Genomic DNA, 23562 nt, shown 5'->3' with positions numbered 1-23562 from the left:
TCTATAATAATTTAAATACATATTGGAAGCACCCCAACCCACACCTACCACAGTGTCTGCATAACGAACCCTCCCCCACACGTCACAGTGTATCATATCTGCATCGACTGATTCAAACCAATGTAAACCGGACAGTGACAACAGCCTATCAACTTAGACAGGGAGAATATGAAACGGACTTTATCATAAATTTCAAAATTCTTCAAATTTAACTAAAATTTGGAAAGAAGTAAAAGATTTATTTGTTATTTTAAAAAAACTATTAGACATAAACCGTTCTTTGAAACAATCAAGATTTTAGTTTTAAACGGCGCTAAAATATTCAGCTTAGAATTAAGAGGAGCCACCCCTTAATTCAGTCCACGAATCTGGAGTAAGACTGTTTAAAGGCTTATATGTCATGATTCTTTTAAAATAAAGAGTACGTTTTTGTATAGGTAGCCATTGCAGACGTGAAAATAAGACAATCAAGGGAGTCATAGCAGGAAGTTTCAGTATTATTCAGACTTCCCTTTTCTGGAGTTTATCAGTTCTGGACAGATTATAATTGGATTTGTTTCCCCATATGGTACAGCCGTAATTTATCAATACTAGAACATATCCCGAAAAATAAAGTTCATGTGACTGGGGAGGTAGAAATTTGGAAAGCAATTTTAACAGAGTTATTCTTTTAAATACCAATGTACATAGATGATCGATATATGCATTCCAGCTGAGATGTTGATCAGTGTAATTACCAATACAAATTTTGATTTTTGACGATAGATACGTCTAAGCCATTGTGAGTTATAAGCAAATCCTTGTTAGTAAACAGACGCTGCCTTGTTCCGATTGTCATACATTTCGTTTTAGAAATATTAATATGCATTTTGTTTTGTTGACACCAAACTGATATATTGTTGAGGTCAATTTGAAGTTTATTTTTAAAGGAGTCAACAGATTTACCAGAAAAATGCAATGTATAGTCGTCAGCGAAAAAATATGTGTTAGAGTTGCTGGATACAAGGCTAAGTCATTGATAAATAGTAGAAAAAGCAGATGCCCTAATATAGATACATGAGGAACACCACTTAAGATATGACTTGGTTCGGAAATATATTTACCCATGCAAACAAACTGGTATCTGTTAGCGAGATACGGCGTGAACCAGGCAAATGAGTTTGGAGAAAACTTGTTGGCTGAAAGTTTTTAATGAGCATCGAATGGTCAACCAAATCGAATGGTTTTTTTAAAAAAAAATCAATGAAGATTGCGCCAGTAAGTTCGCCTGATTCTACTGCTAGTAGCCATTGGTCTATAAGTTTTGTCAATGCAGTTTGACATGAATGATTATGTCTAAAACCTGATTGTGATTTATGGAGGAGTTGGTACTTGCCAAGATATCTAAAAGTATGCTTGCTGACATATTTTTCACTAATTTTTGAAAGTACAAATAGAACAGATATGGGTCGATAATTGGATGGGACATTCTATTCATTTCCCTTTTACCTCTGCGATTTCATTGGTACACCATTCTGGTTGTTTTGATCGTTTAATTCTTTTGATGCGTACGGGGACGTTTTTATTTAGGATAGTAAGAAAACAGCGGTTCCATATAGATAAGTCCTAACCTGGGTCTCTGTTCAGAAAAGTTACTGAGTTAATGTTTGTGATAGTTCAGTGAGAAATTCATTTTCAGCAAAGTTTTTAAAACATCTGTATTGCTTACAGGAGTGTAAGTCGTTTTTCTTTGCGCTCTGTTGCTTACGAGTTGCACATATAGGATAGCGATCACTAATAGGGAAACACCGTACGTTTATCTCGTAGAGATTGGTAGGATGGGTAGTGTAGATGTGGTCGATCAGAGTAGAAGAACAGGCTGTTATTCTTGTTGGAGCACATATTACCTGTGCAAGGTCGTGTAGTTGTATCATATGTAGCCATTTAGTGTTTGTATCAGAGAGGTAATCAATATTAAAGTATCCCATGATAATTACTTCATCGTTGTAAGATAAAGCAGCCTCTAACTCATGTTAAAATTGGTCAGTCCATGATGAGAGGGAGTTTGGAGGTCGGTAAGGTGAGCAGATTTAGATAGATAGACTACTGAGGAAACTTAACTCGATCCATATTGATTCTATAGTAGATATTTCGAAATCTCTTCTTCTCTTGTATGTTAGGTTATTTGATACGTACATGACTAATCCCTCCTCCTTGTGGTCGATCTCGTCTTTCCAAAGAAAAGTTGCTAATAGAGGTAGCACCATCTTTGCTAGCCAAGGTTCAAATAACCCTATCCACACCACATGGTACGTTTATCTCGTAGAGATTGGTAAGATGAGCAGTGTAGATGTGATCGATCAGAGTAGAAGTACAGGCTGTTACTCTTGTTCGAAGGTCCTGTGTAAGGTCGTGAAGTTGTATCATATCTACCCATTTAGTGTTAGTATCAGAGAGGAAATCGATATTAAAGTCTCCCATTATAATTACTTCATTGTTGGAAGATAACACAACCTCTAATTCATGTTCAAAAATTGGTCAGTCCATGAGGAGAGGGAGTTTGGAGGTTGGTATGCTGAGCAGATATCGATAGATGACTACTGAGGAAACTTAACTTGATCATTATTGATTCTATAGTAGAAATTTCAAAATCGGTTCTTCTCTTGTATGTTATTTGAAACGTACATGACTATTCCATCCTTATATGCATTGTGTTCGATCTCGTCTCGTCGTATTAGCAAAGTTGCTAATAGACATAACTTTGTGTTGGCTTCTTATATTTACAAAAGGTGACGTTTCCAAATCATTATTGTTCCTGATTTTGACTGAAACCGTTTGACCCACAGATATCACTGATCAACATCGAGTTATTTGTACGAATTACGTGAACAATGGCAGGGTTTCTCAGTTCGAGGGAGAAATTACGTGGCTCATAATGTGATGAAACGTCGGTATTGTCTGGTTTTAATAGAACCCAACGATGTTTACGACCAATATCGTTCAAGATTCAGTAATATTTAGACGATTTGGCATATGCGACTTTTTGCACGCAACGGCAGCATTGGTGCTTTAAAACAGCGAATGGTAAAATTTGAATATATAAAACAAGAATTGTATGCATATACTGTACAACTATTTACTGTTATATCGCTTTTTATCACAGCTGGTCTGTATATTTGCTGGCCCACTAGTTTTCCGTCCTGCGGCTCGCAGCTGTTAAGCAATAAAATCGTTTTCAAAACACATCAACTATCACGAAACTCTGAATTTATATTCCCCACATGAAAGTCAATTATTTCATAATAAACGTAACGACCAAATGGACGAGAAAACAATGAATGATTATGTCTTTTGATGAGGCTTGGTAAGAATTTTCTTTAATCTTTAGAAAATATGGAACTGGTTTTGATTTAATAAATGGCGTGTTATACTGAAATACGTCAGTTATTCTGGAGAATTTGATTGAACTATAAAGAAGGGAAAATAAAACTTAAGAAGTAATTTGATTCTCTAAGTCATAAAATAAAAATTTAAGATGAACTTACAGTATAGCAAATTAAATCCAAAATGATCTTAAAAGGATTTACTACAAGTCCAAAATAATAGTGTCCCGAAATAATTCCATGTCTCAAATGTGCTGATGTAAAAATATCCATCCATATTCTGAAATGCCAACAGTCCTGATGTATCACAATGGCGTTGTCCAAAACTCTTTTGAATGAATTCACAATAACCTCGAAATGTTGCTTTAGTCCAGCCATGTAATTACTTCGCAATTCTAATGAATTATCTAAATAAAAGAGTCCTCTTGAAATATATCTAAATGCAACATTAAATACATTTGCAGACTGATTTTAAAACAAGAACATATGAATGAATTAATTGTCCATTTTTTCGTCCTTATATACAACCATCAGCTCTAAATCGCATTTTCCTACTCGATCTATGTCGCAATACCTCCGACATGACATATTTCACAATACATTCCCACGTTGCAAGAGAATCGACTTGACTTAGTCATCCATTGACAAATTACCCACACTTGTAAACAGGTTAATTATTAAGATTTTAAAACCAGCCAAAAAGCTATTTATAGTTTATTGCAATCTACAGTCATGTACCAGAAACTACATAATATAGATACACATAACAGCACCAAGTGAAGATTTGAAAGTACTGAATATTTGAATATCATCAATAACAAATTCGATCCGTTCTGTACTAGGTCATATGACTGAGTGCAAACAAAACGGCAGTCTGGTCAACAATAGTTAATCCTATACGGTTCCACAAAGATCAATCGCACGTTAATTTGATACATGTCCTGTTTTCTGTGAAGACTCTGATAATTTCAAAACGAACTTAATATCTCCGTTAATGGTGTTTATTAAATTGTAAATCGGAGAAAATATATAAAAAAATAAATGTAATGGAACATTATTGATCTGTTAATCATTATTAATGGCTAAAATAAGAAAGGAAAGTACCGTCATGGAGGCATTATGGATTTATTGAAAATGTTATCATCCCAAATTAGAAACGAACAACAATCCAGATGCAAAAATGCTTAATATTTTTTAAAATTACCAAAGACATCAAACGAACACAAAAGATTATGTTCCAACGATCGTATTCAATCTCAACAATCGAAAACGATATTAAGGAACATTCTGACTTGAACACATTGGGTGATCTTCAAGACTACCATGTCCAGAAAGATATATCTTTGATGCTATGTTATATTTTCATGATATATAAAACGTCACAAACTTGACCTGCACGTTATTACCGTGTATTTGGTTTAGCTCATGACGAAAGTATGAATGAACTTTTGACAGAATATCACGTGTCTGTAATGATCGACATCGGTTTTAGTGTCATTGTGATAATACACATGTATGCTAAATTAAGTCACGCGTTTTTAATGATCGACATCGGTTTCAGACGAGGTGTCAGTGTGATAATGCACATATATGCTAAATTAAGTCACAAATGTTAAGCGGATGAAGAGGACAACTTAAGAAACGAAGAGTCAGCTATAACGGGTCAATATTTGATTAATAAATCACGCATCTAAATTATCATACTTGGTATGATTGGGCGATTTTTAAATACAAGTCAGTAAAGCAACACAAGGTAGACTAACAATGAAAGCGTTCACTGGCAAGAGAAAAGCATGATAAACATCCCTGATGATAAAAATGTATGAAACATATTGGAAGTGGACATGGAAATTCTTAAAAAGCTGCATGCCTATTTCAAGGCTCTCCTATAGTACCTCATAAACTTATAAATAGTGTAACTGTCTTCCCAGAACTTGAACACAATTTATTGAACAACGAAAAGCAGCCAAGACAACTGAACCAAAATTGGTATGTAAACTGAAAGCAGTTTTGTATTAAGATAGGTTAACAACTGATAGAAGATACGTAGGGATGTCTTTCTTGATCAACAACTTTGGTAAAATTCAGACATCGAGCTCAATACAAGTTTGAGGTAGCACCTAATGAATTTGTAAAGGACTTGTTTAAATTGATTAATAACTCAATGTTGCCAAAAGAAGACAGACACTCTCAGGGCAAGGAAATGACGACCTAGTGTTAGTCAGTCTAAAAGACGACCTAGTTTTAGTCGGTCTAAATGACGACCTAGTGTTAGTCAGGCAAGGAAATGACGACCTATTGTTAGTCAGTCTAAATGACAACATAGTGTTAGTCAGTCTAAATGACAACCTAGTGTTAGTCAGGCAAGGCAATGACGACCTAGTGTTAGTCTAAATGACGACCTAGTGTTAGTCTAAATGACGACCTAGTGTTAGTCAGACAAAGAAATGACGAACTATTGTTAGTCAATCTAAATGACGACCGCAAGTCCGAAAGAACAGAATGTTCCGAAATAATTCCAGGTCTCAAAGGTGCTGATGTACCTATATCATTGAACAGATAGCTATATCGGTCTAAATTGTTGCCATTATGGTCATTCTTATAGCAGGCCATGCCGATCAGAATAAATGCCCTGATGTTATTCCCAGTGGTGGCTACATCATAACTTTTCCAGGAATTTTAATTCCCATATGCGGCTATACTGGCCTAAATTTTTGCGGTATTGGTAATTCCCAGGGATGGCAGTAACGACACAAATTTTTGCGGTGATGTTAATTCTCATAGGTGCCCATACCGACCCACATTATTGCGTTAATACTAATACCTACAGTTGCCCATATACACCCACATTATTGCGTTAATAATAATACCTATAGTTGCCCATATGCACCCACATTATTGCGTTAATACTAATGCCTATAGTTGCCCATATACACCCACATTATAGCGTTAATACTAATACATATAGTTGCCCATATACAACCACGTTATTGCGTTAATACTAATACCTATAGTTGTCCATATACAGCCACATTATTGCGTTATAACTAATACCGATAGTTGCCCATATACAACCACGTTTTGCGTTAATACTAATACCTATAGTTGCCCATATACAACCACATTATTGCGTTAATATTAATACCTACAGTTGCCCATATACAACCACGTTTTTTTGCGTTAATATTAGTTTTCATAGGTGGCTGTATCGACCCAAGCTTTCCGCCATAATGTTTAATTCCCACAGGAAGTAATAGCGACCAAAGTTTTGCCGTTACGTTAATTCTCATATGTGGCCATATTTACCCAAATTTCTGTCATAATGCTAATTCGCATAAATGGCCCAGCCGACACCGTTAACTACGAACACTGGCCGTGTTATCTGCTCAGACTGTAATCTGTTATGACTTTGTAACAAAACATACCGTCAATACTCGCTTGTAGGTGGAGTCAAACTGTAAACAGGAAAGATCCAGATTTGCTGTAGCTGTACCTGCTGATCAGGATCTATCTTGTTTGTTCTACTGCTTACTCCTAACAAACTGCACATCTCCAGATCTGCCGGTGTATTATGAGACGGCAAACCTTGGTCTGTGCAATTTTTTAGTGGATTTGACTAATTATTGAATACAGCATTCCATTTTTACAATAATATATTTTCTTATTTTGTTTTAACCCTCTTTTTAACAAGAGTTTAAATATTTATTGCATTTAACCATTCCATCTATTGATTCAACCGCTCCGGTGGCCTAGTGGTTAAAGCGTCCGCCTCAAATGAGTTCGAACCATGGCCGAGTCATACCAAAGACTTACAAAAATAGTACTAACAGCTGCCTCGCTAGACGTTCAGCATTAAGAGGTTAGTGTTAGGACTGGCAGTGTCAGTTTATAGTGATATCTAGCACTGGGGCATCATGCAGCAGACACGTATCATGATATCCCCCCACATTATCCTGACACTAGGCCGATCAACCGTCGCCACCTTTAACACCAACAACAAAAAGAACATTAACAAGCACATCAGCATAAAGAAAAAGAAGATGGAGCAAGGTCCTTCATGTTTATTTCAGTTTTGACACAACCCGGAGTTCAGAATGATCTAACGTTATTATGTAGGTGATCTGGTTTCTTCTGACCGACTAACAAAATTGCGTATGAATTTGGAGACAGAAGAAACCATTTAATTCAGACAACCGGTTCATATTCTTCCGCATGTCTAGCTTTGAAATAGTTCTCAGTTTATTGTTGCATATTTCTCCACTTGTCTTGATAACAGAATCAACACCAATGAAGAGAACGACCATAATTACAGGGTTGATATTTGAGGCAGACGTTTTATACAAAACCCAATAGCTGATACAACATTAAATCGCAAATATTTCTGTATACCTGACAGTAAATTAACCACATAACACCTTGACGATTCGGTAAGTATATGGAACATTGACGAAAGCTTTGTCAGCGCGAATTACAGGAGTCTATTAAACCTTTACAAAAAGGATTAAATTCAATTAAAGTTTTGTAGGCGACCTAGAGGTGCGAAAGAGGAATATTTTAAATTGAGCCTATAAAGTAACAAAATGTTTCCGTATGCCCTTTTTTTATGTATGGTCTTGGGTCATATTTTGTATAACTGACTCATTCTTAGGATATGTATCACAAATAATGGCTTCTTCTATTGAACTTTGATTTTCATTCATTGAATCACTTGTCGTTAATGGGAGTTTTTGTTAGGGGTGGGGTGTTCCATGTCAATAGCAAACTTTTAGAGAGGAAACAAATTTTAATTTGGTTGCTGCCTGGGAGTTTTTTCTCGAGATATCATCAAAATATTCATTAGTGAAAGCTGACTATACATAATTTTTCTGTTTATTTATTTATTTTGTTTATTTATTTATTTTTCTTTCGAAGAAAGGTAATGTATCAGTCAACGTAAGGTATTTTAAGTACCGTTGAAAGTACACTAAAACCTGTCCTAAGCAGTCACCTCTGAGAAGTAAAAGAAAATTTTAAAGCAGGTGGCTGCATAGTATAGGTTGTTTTATGCGAAACGAATTATGTTCGGTGTAATACAGGTGGCTGTTTTAGAAAGGGGATTGCTTGATAGGCGCGACCTTAAAGGAAGGTTTAACTTTACATTCTCACGAATACGGTGCAACCAAGCATAACGACCACCTCAATAAGCAAAACCTTTTCATATCCAGCCAGGACGTAATGTTCCGTTTTCTTTATTTCAACTGCACGTTTAAGCCGTTTTAAGGGCTATCTACTTTACCCAGCCGCATATATATATATATATATATATATATATATATATATATATATATATATATATATATATATATATATATATATATATATATATATATATTCCAACACTTGCTGGTACACGAGGATAGATTTTACAAAATCCGGCAAAAGTTTAAACACTGTAAAATGTCTATTTAAGAAAAACAAACAATAACAACTTCCAAAGGAGTTTCGGACCTTGTTGGTGCAAGAGAAATATTTATAAAAAGAATTTACAAAAATACATGCATAGTGTTTTGTGCTATATACATTAAAGTGAACGTGCGATCAAAACTTTATTAACTGTCGTATTCTCTCTCCCCCCCCCCTCCGATTCATCTGTCTATGTCTCTCACATGACCCCGACCAACCACGTGTAAAAGGAGAAGCGTGTTATAAGGAGATCGTATTTAAAACGAGCCGAGAGATATAATCACAACCAATCTGGCAAGTGTATGCAGATCATACTGAATCTCCTCCAATTTAATTTTTTTTTTTTAAAAAAAAAACAAAAAAGGGAATGCTGCTTCACATCTTCGCTTGTTTAACAATTGACTCAGGATCCACATAAACTTGTATAAAGCAATGAAAACTGACAGGCTTCCATTGTAACAACAGAAAGGCTTTCATATATGTCGCCAACATTTCCGAAACATGACCCTATCATATGAACTTTATAACAGTGCCTAATCGTTGCTTTCAAAGTAAACAAAAAAGAAGCACCGAGTGCTAAACGCAAATTTTGTAACCTTGATTTGAGTAAATCGATCGACATCTTTCTTCCTCTTCAAACGGGATCGAGATCAAATATTTCATAGATATGTACGCCTTGCTAACAACAACCTACAGTATACCAATAATACTGTGTAAAACAGTACATCCCAAAATAGTTGCACAAGAACTTGACATTATACACGTACACTGTGATTGGGGAAGTGAAAGCGGAAAATGCTCCGCTACCAACCACATACAGCACTTAATGCGCAATACAAAGGGGAGATAATCAGAACAATATTTCCCAACGTAGAACACAAATCCAGAATTTTACATTCGGAACTTTGGAAAATATCCCACATTATATAAGCAAAACATAGGTATGCAATAATGTCACTCTTAAGCAGGAAAAGAACTGTACGCGTCACCATTATACGTCTTTGAGCAAGGTTTCTCTAATTTACTTAGTGACCATATGTCAAGACAGGCATCCAAAATAGCACTAACAACACAAAAAGGAATACAGGGGTCGGATCCAGGATTATCGTTAATGAACATAAATAAATATGCGAGGGGTCTGTGGGGCTGAACCCACCCACCCCCACATCTCATTAGGGTCCAAAGGGCATAGCTGCCAGGAGTTCCTGAATTTTACGCGTTTTTTTAATGGCATACTTTTAACCCTCTAACTGCAAATCTAAATGGAAATATAACATACTCATCAAAACATTTCGGTTGATTCGCGTCTATTAGGAGTGGGAGGCAACACCCTTTCCCCCACCCCACCCCTTCCAATCCGCACCTGGATCGTCCAAATAGCATACGTCTGACTAAGATCAAGCATAGAAGCACGATCTCAACAACAGAAAGTGTAAGCAACATAGGAATATTTTTACCCTCTTCTTAAATTAACATACAATTGGAAATAATTATATACCTTTGGGTGTCTGTCCCGTGACAATTACAGGAAGAAAACTACAAGCATTGAATATGTACACGGAATAACACCACACACAACAGGTGAAATAAGCATTACAAAATAGACCTTAAAGGGCAAAGTCACAAAAAAGGGATTATAGTACTCTACTGCTCAGGAGAAGAGTTATGATTGGATAGATGATTCATTAACAAAACTAACAAGACCAAAAGGGGACGCCACACTAACATATGAAACAAATAAGATATACACAAAAATTATACACATTTACAGGGAGAAGACATAGTATCTAAGCACAATCAATACAATAGCAAAAAGGAATGTATATAAATAAATAAATATATATATATATATATATATATATATATATATATATATATATATATATATATATATATATATATATATATATAGTTTCACACGCACTAACACACGTGTGTGTGTGTGTGTGTGTGTGTGTGTGTGAAGGCAATTACTACAATACATATCCTGCTTTAACAAACTTTATCAAGAATAAACAAAAGCATGAATAAACGCTGCGCACAACAACCTTTTTCCCGAGTCTACGTGGTGCACAACTTGACTTAATACGATCCTTTTAGTTCCTTCACAAAAAAGCTGAGATAACAAACAAAATGCAAACAGCAAATATACACATTAAAGGAGATGTCAATATCGCATAATAAACACTAAGGGCAAAAAAGAAAAAGAAATTTACTCTCTACCACCCAAGTAGGGAGTTATCATAATTGCGTGTTGTTCCCTCCAGTGAGCGTCGCTGTCGGAGTAGCTGAAATCAGGGGAAGAGTCAATGTGGCGAGAAAATTCACCCTATGGAAAGAGGGGTACATACCCCAAAATCCCAAATTTAGCAAAATATTTAGAAATAGAGACAAAATTATGGGATTGAAGCCAACAAAGTATTTCATTAAAAATTAAAAGAAACAGTAACTCAAATAAAAATTATTTTTATAGGTGAAACCCAATGCACAACAAGCCTAAGATGTAACAGAGAAAATAGACGTACAAGACTTTATATTCTGGAGAAGGACAGGGTAAGGGGCGCATCTCTAAAGTTCCAACAGGTAGTAATGTAAGGTGTCCACGAAAAAGAGAATTTTCTCTTCTTTATAATACTAAATATCTCTAAATACACTTAAACTGCATCCGTATTAAATTTTTCGATATCATTTGTAATTTTCCTTACAGTTTAACATACACCGATAAACATTATCAGTTTACCTTTGAAATATTATTGGAAAATAGTCGTTTGACTGCAAGATGCTTTAAAAACAGATAATATGTACATTTTAATTTTGCATATTCTGTTAAGCGAACAATGACTCCTGAAATGTATCCATTTTCAAACTGAATAGTCCCTTTTTCTATGAAGTCAATCAAGTTGTTAGCTGCCGGGTTGCAGCGACAAAGCAATTGTTACACACACTGAGATTCCATGTTCGATTTATCGTCACTTGCACAGAAGGATGTACACTTCTTGAAGAACACCTCCTATTATCCAACTTGACTTCACCGCAGACTTACACCTATGTACCTATATTGGCAGATTTCAGTTCGCAGGATGACATATGCCACACATTCACACACACACACACACACACACACACACACACGTTGACAGACATCATTGTATGTATACCTTCCCCTATCCCTGCCCCTCCCCCATTATTATACAATAGGGTTATTTAGACCCATTTTGTCAGTCATAAATTGACCGCTCCGATGGCCCAAGTGTTTAGAGCGTTCACCTCAAATGAGGGAGGTCGCAGGTTCTAACCCCGGCCGAGTCATACGTTTTTCACCAAACTCGATTATTACAGCTCTCCGCGATCAAAATAGTCCTGTCCAATAAGACTCGTGTAGTTTAGGAACATATGAAGATGATCTCAAGGACTCACGCGAGAGTCTAAATGAACGAGACTACAGTGCACGCGGTCATTGCGTCAACGATTTTTCCATGGCTTTGTTTATTTGTTGACTTTTTGTTTGAGCAAAACGGTAACTAACTCAGACGCCTTTGAAACAACATGGTTCCCAATTTATGACTGAGTGTACGTGTGTGAATGTGTGTGTGTGTGTGTGCGCGCGCGTGCGCGCGCGCGTGAGTGTGTGTGTGATTTGGATTTTTTATAACTAACTTTAACAATTTTTCAGTCATATTACTAGGATGTCTGCAGTGTGTCAGTTTATAGTGATGTTTAAGACTGGGTCATCGTGTCGCAGACATGTAGCATCATGTCCCACCCAGTCACACTATCCTGAAATCAGTTCGACCAGCCCTAACACTGACCTCTTAATGCTAAGCGCCAGACGAGACAGCTGCTAGTGCCATTTTTGTAAGTCTTTGGTATGACTCGGTCTGGGTTTAGTACTAATATTAGTACCCCTACTCCTACCTCGTGGACAGCGTAGTAACATGAGCATATATGTGTACATGGAGCAAGCCGTTTTAACAGCTATTTACTTTATCCAGCCTAATATCAACAATTTGAATATATTCCATGCATATAATCCAATAAATTGAGTAGTCCTCTTATTTGATACCGGAAGTATAGAACATCATTGTAGAAATAGTTGTAAAATCTCGTTTACCTTTTTTCATCCGATATTTTCGTTTAGATCATCCGCCATATTAGTTCAAATATTGATTACTTCCGTTCTCAGTCTCGTTTGTTTGTGTGCCATATAAGGACATTGAGACCTTATTTGGAAACGTGAGCAACTCGTAGTAAAAATTTGGCACGGATTGAATCAGAAATTCTGCGCATTAAAAGTAAATAAGGTTTGTCGGTAACTTTGAAATTCCACCAAGAAGCCATTATTCGCCACTTGATTAATAATAGCATAGCGTAGAATATTCAAATATGGTCTGGCAAGCCTTGCGTAGAAAAAGGGTCACGGCGAGAGTCTCGCGTTATATGTCATGGCGGACACGATGAGGTTAGTGTAACCATGCCAATTTATTTTATCGTGTAAGGGCTTAATAAATTCAAAATAAGCCAAACTTCTTTCACAACATGATTATACGTATTTAGTAGATTTATACACTGTTTGTTTTTCTAACTTTAGTGATGATTTTTTTTTTTTTGCTCCATTACATGATATGGGATCAGTTCGACGCCTCAACCACAACAAATCAAGTTGAGACTACGATATAGTAGCTAGGCCTGGGTTCAGCTGTCTCAACTACAGTTTCAATTAAAAGATAAATATTATCTTTTTATAGTGATCTGTCCATTTATGTTTCTTTCTTTTCAGGCAACGCACTTATAAATATTACAAGGAGGGTAATTTAGCACAAGAAACGTGTATTAATATATATATATATAATATATAAATAAATTCTATAACTGAGAGATATAAAGACAGTATTTTCACATCCTCTAAAAGAAATAGCGCCTTCAAATACGGAAAATTAAAATTAAAATATTTTAACGTCTTTAACCTTTCACGAAAATAATAAGTTCGAAATGTAAGTGAAATATAATCTTGGCGAGAAACTGGTGTTTAATACTTTATCGTATCATTTTCCTAGTGAAAAATATTTAGCAAATTTTGTTTCCGCATTTAATTCACTGTGATGGCTAAAGTTTTGTCGTTTACATCACCTGGATGTGATAACTTTCCTTTACCACTGGGACAACTATCTCTACTATTTGAGAAAATAACTATGTACAACTTGTTTGTTATATGTCGTATTCGAATCAGTCAAACTATGCACTAAAAGGTATCTCTCTCAGTTTTTTAAATATCTGGTGAATCCGTTATACGGAAAGGCAGGAATGCATATGAAATATGTAATCAATCAAATTGATAGCCAAGGACGGCAAAGGTGTTGCAATGTTATTTGTTCAGTGTATTTATTGTTAGATCTGTACGCAGAAATCAAGAATGCGTTATTCCTAACTAGATCAGGGGTATAATTTACAGTTAAACAGTTTACACCGTGTGTAAATACAACGTTACAATCCCGCCGTGCTTTCGCTTAAATAGCAAGTCATTTGGTGAATGCCAGCAAATACATCTCTTGATAACTTAGACCTGCAGCGGAGAGAGTTGGTGGTTTTCACTTGGTGCGCACACCTTTCACTTACAAATTTTACCATGCGGAAAAAATGTGATAAGTCATTTGGGCTTCTTTAAGCTTCAAAACAACCTGTTAAACTTTCTTTGACAACCCATAGATTAAGAGAAGAGCTGTGGCTTCATTGAAGTCACGTGATATGTGAAAACCCAATCAAGACGGATCTTTCATTTACCTGTAGATGTCTAGTCGAAATTGCCTAGCCAATGATGACTTTAGTCTCGCGATAGAAATGTGTGATGAAAAATTACTTTAGGGTCTCCCAGCCAGCCGTCTTCACTTGGTATAACACAGCCTTCAAGCTGTAGTGTGCAAGCTTATCGTATTGAGGTTGTCTCATAGATTCGGATTTAAACATCAATGTGAATGCTTTCTACATGGATTTCTTTCCCATGTTGGGACACTGGGCAATGTATACCTGAGAAAAAATGGATATAATTCCAGCTTCCGTTAAATACTGGATTCAAGTATTATTGTGTATTGGGATTTTATTACCATCTCAAGGCGTTGCAAGCTGGATGTAAGTTAACAGTTTATTAACTTTATTTTCAAATTCATATATATATATATATATATATATATATATATATATATATATATATATATATATATATATATATATAGTTTTTTCGCAGTATATATGCTACGGTGTTATTGATATAGTAGTAAAAGCAGTAGCAGCAATGGTGGTGGTGGTGGTCGCGGAAGTAGTTCTAGCAAAAGTGTAAGTATTGAATGAACCGATTATTCTCTCATTAACTTTTCTCACCCTGTGTTAGATATGTCTCCATATATCTAAAAGAGGATGGGAAGTGTCAATGGAAACTAAAATCCTAGTAGTTTAATAATAATAATAATAATAACAATAATAATAATAATAATAATAATAATAATAATAATAATAATAATCGCAATGTGTTTTCATACATATAGAACAAACGCGGTGGTAAAGCAACAGGCAACATAAAGACAGAAGGAGAAAATAGGTAATAAACATACATACATTGCTTACATTATGTGCTGTCAGTTGTTTTAAAGATTATGAATCTGTGTTGCTTTTCAGAGAAAAAAAAATAGATAAAATGTTTAGTTTTGTGTTTGTTGTTTTTTTTTTCTTCTTCTCTTTTCATACATCCCTACAGTATTCTGCAAGAAATACAATTTCTCAGATAGGTACAATACTACAAATGGACCACACTTAAGATTCATATTGTTTTATATATGAACAAAATGCTAACTACACATTCTAGTCACTTCCTTAGTTGAGTAGCTGAGCTTGGTAACACTTTAGAACCTAATGCAGTCAACACCACTCAAAGAGCGATAAGAAACAGAAACTGGGTGCTTCTAAAGTTTGTCCCAATTTTTAGATAAGATAATTTTTCAACAAAACTATCTGACACCCATCAAATCATAGTTCGTTGGACCGATGGACTCGAATCCCGGTCAACAGCAGCGGAGATTTCATTCGTGATTCTGTTCTTTGAATTGTAAGAAAATGTATAACGGAGTAAGACAAACCGACAAATAGCTTATGTGGTAGACAGATGCAAACAGAAAGATAGACATATATATAGATACAGGCGACAAAAAGAATCAGTGAAAATTGTATCCGAAATATATCGTTGTGGTCGACAGAAAAAAGCATCGTGCACAATCAAGGTATTATTCAAGCCACATCAAAATCTGACGGCTTCAGCTGATATGACCTTGGAATTGCATTACAGACATTAAAAGAAATAGTATACAAAGTTTATAGGTTAATACATTGAGTGAACGGTATTTAAAAAAAAAAAATACTGATTAATCTTGCAATTGGCTTGCTGTACTAATGCCAGGACCATAGGCTTAATGTTTATGAAAGCTCTAAGATGGTGGCAGACATCTAAGATGATGGCAGACATGCCCAGAAAGGCAAATACTTTTAATTAGCGAAGTATTGTTATAAATAATAAAGTGTATATCATTGAATGACACGTGAACTGGAAAAAGTATAGGAGAGGGAGAACGTTCATCTTTTATCATCACAATTATTTCATTATAAAAAAATCTGAATAACTCCTCTCTCAGTCGTCATAATAGTCATTGCCTACATTATATTCCTTTAGGAACATATCTGACAATTACAATTTTCATAGGGGGCACGGGTGGGTGACCGAGTGGTCTGAGGCGCTCGCCTTTACCGATCAATGGTATTTCATCTTTGTCGGTGTGGGTTCGAGCCTCGGGCTCGGCTAATGTGGGCATATGAGAAAACCTGCCACTAGGTTCTGGTGGGTCGATGCTTCATACCAGGGTTTTCCAGTTAAGTTGGCGTTAACTCACCAACCCCAAAACAACAACAACAATTTTCATGAGATATTACAAAATACATAAAACCTAAATTGTAACATGCTCACAAAATTGCAGTTATCATGGGAACTGTGTAAAACGACTGCACATAAATTTAAACAAAATATGAAAGAAAACAAAAACGAACAACCAAAATGATTTTTTTAACTGTCTGATGATGCATTTGTTCATGTTAGGAATACATCTATGTATTTGTATGCCATCGTTTTTATTTTACATAAATGAAAACTCAGTAGAATAACGAAATATGGTTAAAGGAAACAGTAATCTATGCCCCTAGAATTACGTTCGATTATAATGTGTTCATTGTACATTTAATGCAATTTTGTTATCATGTGTTCGATATTTTGTTGCTATAAATTTTCTATATTTGATGTATTTTTAACTTTGTTATTGTTTTACACCTTAGGCAAGTATCTCTCTTAAGGACAGGCTTTCCACAATACATTTATTTCAGCTTCCGAGATACTTCCCGATAATAAAAAAAAGTGTAAAAACATATAAAATAATGCAATTATATTTTCTTTTTTTCAAAGTTAAAAATTGCATGTTTCGCGATTCAAAATATCCTTAAATGCGCGACTTTCCTCAGAATAATATAAACACGCTTGTAAAGGATAAGCCAATCGATCTAACCTACCAACTCACCAAAAGAACAATCGAACGTACAAAACCACATGATAAAAAATATACAAAAGTATGCGTACATGATGACAGATATACAGTACACTTTGTGTTGATGATCATCATCTGCACAGAAGATGGTACAAAAAATATCAACAATAGAAACAAACACAATAATAATAATAATAATAATAATAATAACAATAATAATAATAATGACAATTGCGAGATAGAAAGTCGTCTCTTGGTCTAATTTTAACTTTATTAGATTTATCTTGGCCCCGAGAATTGTTATTTCCTTTAGAAACGACAATCCGAATATCTCTCGGAAGTTTCCTTTGGACGTTTGAATGCATAATTTATCAAGTCAGAATATGTATCAAGTCAAAACATGTATCAAGTCAAAACATGTTATTTCTGCACTCTATTCTGCTTCTACATTTTCATATCATTCGTTTATATAGGTTAAAAGTTTCGAGTTCGAGGGAATAACGCAGAGTTAATTACTTCCAAAATGTACATGCACAAACAGAGTAAATGTTTGAAAGAGGCATTTACAGACGTGCATACACACACACACACACACACACACACACACACACACACACACACACACACACATACACACAGATACAGAGAAAGATGCACATTTATAGAAACAATTGGGTAGACAGGCACATGTCTAAGCAAGAAAATATCAGAGAAAAAATCTTAATATACCTTTAGAATTATGGTTTGTGTATTTAAAAAGCATGGATATCATTGTTTGCGTTAGTCAGCACGTGCACATATTAAGAGAGTGCACGTGTTGATTTATACTAGATTCATTACCTTCATCTGAATTATTTCTACTGCTCTTTGAGTTCAACATTATCATAGAAGCGTCTGAGCGAGAAAGCAAAATTAGAAAGACTTATCTTTTTCCAACCGCCACTAATTCTGGAACTCTACGTGGGAAATTGGACAGATACTTCAATGCAGATTATCGCAGTTTTGAAGAGAGAAAGCCGACGTTTAGGATAGCATGTTACATACGTTTACATGTGTATTAATAGCAATATCCGTCCAAGGGATTGTGATGTGGAACATTTGGCAACTAGATACAACCAAGAGAAATATGTATTTTCAAACTAATAAATAGTTATGTTACTAATAACTTCATTACGTTCATTGATAAATATAAACGCCGTACTGCCTGCAAGACATGAGCACTGTATTAAACTATCAGAACTATAACTGACTTTGGTCTCGAAGATTATTTCAAATTATTGTGTAACAAATAAACATGGACCATCTTTGACAAAAACCTCGGGTTTCTTCTCATATTTTGAGAACTGTAACGGAGATATGAAAAAAATATAATCAGCAGAAGTGAAAGACATTGTGTGATATGTGACAACCACTGCATTGTATACGACTATAATTTTCTCTTGTAGTGTGTCCAGTATATGCTAACTTACATGTATACTTCATTAAAAACGTTTAAAAAGGTAATTTAAAAAAATAATTAACTGAACAAATATCAAGTGTTTAAAATAAGAGATTGATCATCATTTCTACAGTAAATTTGCTATAAAGATTGTCTATATTTGTGCGTCCTCTCCTTTCCAACATTAGTTGATTGTCTTTTTGAGTTTTTGGTTTAAGTTGTACTTAAAACATTTAATGACCACGCACTATGTGCATGTACTCTTTAAATATGTGAATGCTTATGAGAATAAATTATTGATCTGAGCAAATGTTCAGAGAGAAAAAGAGAGAGCCAGTTCTCTGTACGTACCTTTTTTGTTGCTGTTGTTTGTTTTATTATTATAAATAGTTATACAAGTAGTTCTTCAGAGATTAATTGTTTGAGGAGTGGGTATTCTTATTTTCTCTCCTGTCGCTGGTTCTAGCTTCTTTCGTATTCTTATATTTCACTTTCCTTTCCTTTTTCTTCTCTATCAAAACAGTGTATTAGTTCTATAAATTAAGAAAAAGAATCCATTTCATATTAGGACATCACTGCTTTAAGTATATTTGTATTTTGTATTGCCGTCATCTGCGTGTCTATCTTAGATTTGCCTTGAGATACATTTAATTGGCCTGGATTGGCTTCAATATATTTTTCACAGGCCTAGATGTATATTTCATTAGACTTGATGTAGTTTTTCATTGGCCTAGAAATACCTTTCATTGGCGTTGGGGTATCTTTCGTCAGCCTGGATATATCTTTCATTGGCCAAGAGATCTTCACTGGCCAGGAAATATATTTCATTGGCCTGGAGGTATCTTTCATTAGCCTTGGGATATCTTTCATTGGCTGGGTGTATCTTTCATTGGTCTAGATATATCTTCATTGGTCATGAAATATATTTCATTGACCTGGATGTATCTTTCATTGGCCTGGATGTATCTTTCATTGGCACGGATAAATCTTCATCCGCCTGGAAATATAGTTCATTGGCCTCGAAAAATTTCATTGGCCTGAAGATATCTTTCATTCGCCTGGAAATATTCTTCAATTGGCCCGGAGTTATCATTCATTGGCTGGGGGAGGGTATCATTCATTGGCCATGAAGTATTTTACTTTGGCCTGAAGTTGTTATCTTTCTTTAGTCTGGAAATATCTTTAATTGGCTTGGAAATATCTTTCATTGGCTGGAGATATCTAGCACAGGCCTGGATGTAGTTTTCATTGGTCTGGATATATATTGAATTGTCCTGGAAATATATTTTGGTACCATGTAGATAGCTTAACTCCACCTGCAGATATCTTTCACGCAGATTTACATTAAGTTTCTTTTGAAATTTAGCTGTCACGTTTAACGAATAGCCATGCAGCTTTTATTTTCATTCCTTGTTACATTTCTGAAGTAAAGGAAAAATGTCATATAGTCTCACGAATGTTTCTTTTTCTAAATTATTTTCTCGCGCATATGTCTCATATCCACTAAAGCATGCATTTAGGCATGTACAGATAATTTATGCATGGGAAGATTAGTTTAGTTGTTTGAATTTAACGCCATTTTTTTAGCATGTGACTGCCTATATTTGGCGGCCAGTATATCTGGTGGAGAATGAACCTGGGAAGAACCACGAGAAGCTTTATCACATAAATGTATTGGCCAAGCCAAGACTCGAACCGCCGCGGAGAGAGTTGGGATGTGTGTGATCTGTAAAGGCTAGTGCCTAAGACCAGTGGTTCCCAACCCACAGGTCGCAACCCAAGTCAGGGTCGCGAGGACATTCTGGAGGGTCAACAGGATTGTTTTTTTGATGGTGCCAAAACATATCAAAACTTGGAAACAAGGCCATGTGGCTAAAAAAAGCAATATTTGTTAGTCACGATCACAAAAAGGTTACGAACCACTGTGTTAAACTAATCAGTCACCCAGATTCCCGCATGTGAAAAACACGTACAGAAAAAAGAAAGGACGTTTAAAAAATACCCACATTATGAAAACTATGGTCTACAGTTGTGAATTATTGAATTTTCTTGATATCATCATTGTATCTGTTGTATAAGTGACTAGTAATAACTACAACTCAACTTACAAGCCCACGCCAATGAATTCTCAAGCCCTTTAATTTATATTATCTCTTTGAAAATGAATCTTATATCGAAACTTGCTTTAATGACTATTAACTGATAATGTAGTAAGAACATTGTCGTAAAATTGACGATCAAAACCATATTTTTTAAGTCAAACAAGTACAAATCAGTTAGTAGACTGATTATCTGGTAAAGAAGAATGTTATCTACCTTGTTTACTCCCGAATCTATGACTTTATTCATATGTATTAAGATAAATCGTTAATTGCTTCTAGGCATGTATTGGTGTAGAACATAGAAAAAAACATTTATCTTAAATGCTGTGTTAAGTCTTGTTAACCTCCACATCTAAGGCAATAGCTGTATATACATGTGTATGAAATAAGCGGAACAGTGAGAGAAAAATACCTAGCATGCATATATCATAAAATATGCCTCCACTTAGACAAACATAAAACTGTACTTAAAAATTTAATTTTACACACACACACACACACACACACACACACACACACACACACACACACACACATACATACATACATACATACGTTACTTTTGTAAATATGTAAATTTTGCTTTATTATCAGCTATTTTTTAAAACTTAAATGATCATAAAATCTGAAAATCTCTATGTAATATATATCAACAAATGAAGCATTGGAAACAATCTTTCTCCTACATCGTGGTTTCTTCTGATTCGCGACACAATTATATCGATAATATTGACACTTATTAAATGAATTTGATTTATTAGCAAGAATTTATCCTTGAATACTGTTTGCTAACTTTACAGATCTGTATATTGACTTTATTCAAAGACCAATTACTTCCATGGAATGGATTATTATATCCGTAATTATTTAAATAACTTCAATTTAGTAGGATTAATTCCTCTTGATTAGAAGTATTATGACAGCTGGTAGATAAGTGGATAATTTACTTCAGATCTTTAAGCATTACTTCATTTATCTGTAGTAACAATATTGTGTTATAATCGTTTATTTATTTATTTATTTATTTATTTATTTATTTATTTATCAATGTATTTTTTTAAAAGGGAAAATAATGATTTATCAGTATTCTTAATTTCTAATTAAAAAACTTTGCGTGTAGGATGTACGTCTAACTAGCCATACTGGATGACTCAGCAATTGTATCATAGTAATAGTATAGTACCTCAAAGTTTAAAACGAGCAAATTCACTGAAACGCTTGTTTTCTTTTCTGCAATTAACAACTTTAACCCCTCTGTAAGTTCGGTCTTTTTTGGTGCAGTCTGAAGTTAATTTAATTTCTCTATTAGGAAGAACAGGTGTTAACCACACCATTTGATCCACACCGTGGCATGTGCTCGCTTGGGTTAAAGAAAGCCCTTCTTATGCTAGAAATATGATAAAGTGGCAGCCAAAAACAGGAATTAATGCTTGCATTATCTAATGAAAGAGGCGTTTTAAGTGTGCGTTTTGATTAAGGGCAACATTTGTTTCTCATTTAAGAAATAGTAACATTGTTTCCTAGTTTGGCATTTGTGCAAAGTCATCAATTTGTACATGTCAAGTTACGTAATGCTATTTTCTTACTGTATGTATATTGTCTGCTCGACTACATAGACATTATTGTGAATGTTTGGTTCAGTGAAGCAATAAAATACTGGATTTGTTCAAATTGCTGATTTGCATATATATATATATATATATATATATATATATATATATATATATATATATATATATATATATATATATATATATATATATATATATATATATATATATATATATATATATATATATATTATTTTCTTAGTAAGTTAATTTCATACTTAGTGAAACAGAAAGTTAATCAGCCACTGTATATAAATTAGTATTTAAGAAAGCTTTCAAAATAACTTTTATACCTTGCTGGCTACTCGCTCGGTTAGCAATTATTCAGCTTTTTCATACATTAATTTCCTCGCAGAGATTTTTATGCTATTGTTTTAAAATACAATTCTCTACTTTCATCGTTTACAACTGATATAAATTCCTTTTAGAGTTCATCGTGAGAGCCTCACAATTGTACGTATACAATGGTACAGAAGCGCCGTGCTGTTAGTACTTAATATAATAACAACAACAAATACAACGTCGTCCAGCCAATTCATGTCAATAATGCAAACATTATTTCACTTTTCAAAATCATCTTTCTGGATAGTTTCGATAGTTAGTCGGCCTCTTTACCTAAAAGATATGGAAATCCATAAAAAGACCATTTTGAATAGTTTCCCGTTCAGACCTAACAGCCTGCTTGGAGCAGAGGTCCTCACCCTGGTGAACCATGTTCTGACATCCACATTTACGGTGTAGTAATATATTCATCGGAGTTATTTGCTTTTATATTTCAGCAAGCTTGTTTCTTTTTACATTTTTATACCTAATATATAGGTGGTGTACATCATTTTTCACGATGCACCATCAATCAAGAAACGACGTGGCAACATACGACAATGGATGTAAAAACTGAAAATAAAGACAAGTAAATGCGGTGGAGTAAATGCAATTGCTACGCATTATTTATCGCTAATTTAATTCGTAAATGAGTAGTTATTTAGGACTCCCTATATTCATAATAATAAAATAATGACCCGTAATTATTTCCCCTTT

General features: G+C 34.7%; 1 protein-coding gene across 1 annotated transcript in view; it reads left to right on the top strand.

Annotated features, from left to right (window-relative positions):
- Positions 1-14356: 14356 nt before the first annotated feature.
- LOC149799545 (protein Wnt-16-like) overlaps positions 14357-23562 on the top strand; it is a 91337-nt gene continuing 82131 nt past the window's right edge. Inside the window, exon 1 of the mRNA XM_089958889.1 lies at positions 14357-14927. Coding sequence (XP_089815015.1) covers positions 14836-14927 — 92 coding nt within the window. The 5' untranslated portion in view covers positions 14357-14835. The remainder of the gene's footprint in view (positions 14928-23562) is intronic.

This window comes from Sinohyriopsis cumingii, chromosome 5 (genome assembly GCF_028554795.1).
Source record: "Sinohyriopsis cumingii isolate HCF-2022 chromosome 5, ASM2855479v2, whole genome shotgun sequence".
NCBI classification, from domain to species: Eukaryota; Metazoa; Mollusca; class Bivalvia; order Unionida; family Unionidae; genus Sinohyriopsis; species Sinohyriopsis cumingii.
This window is presented reverse-complemented; position numbering and strand designations above follow the sequence as displayed.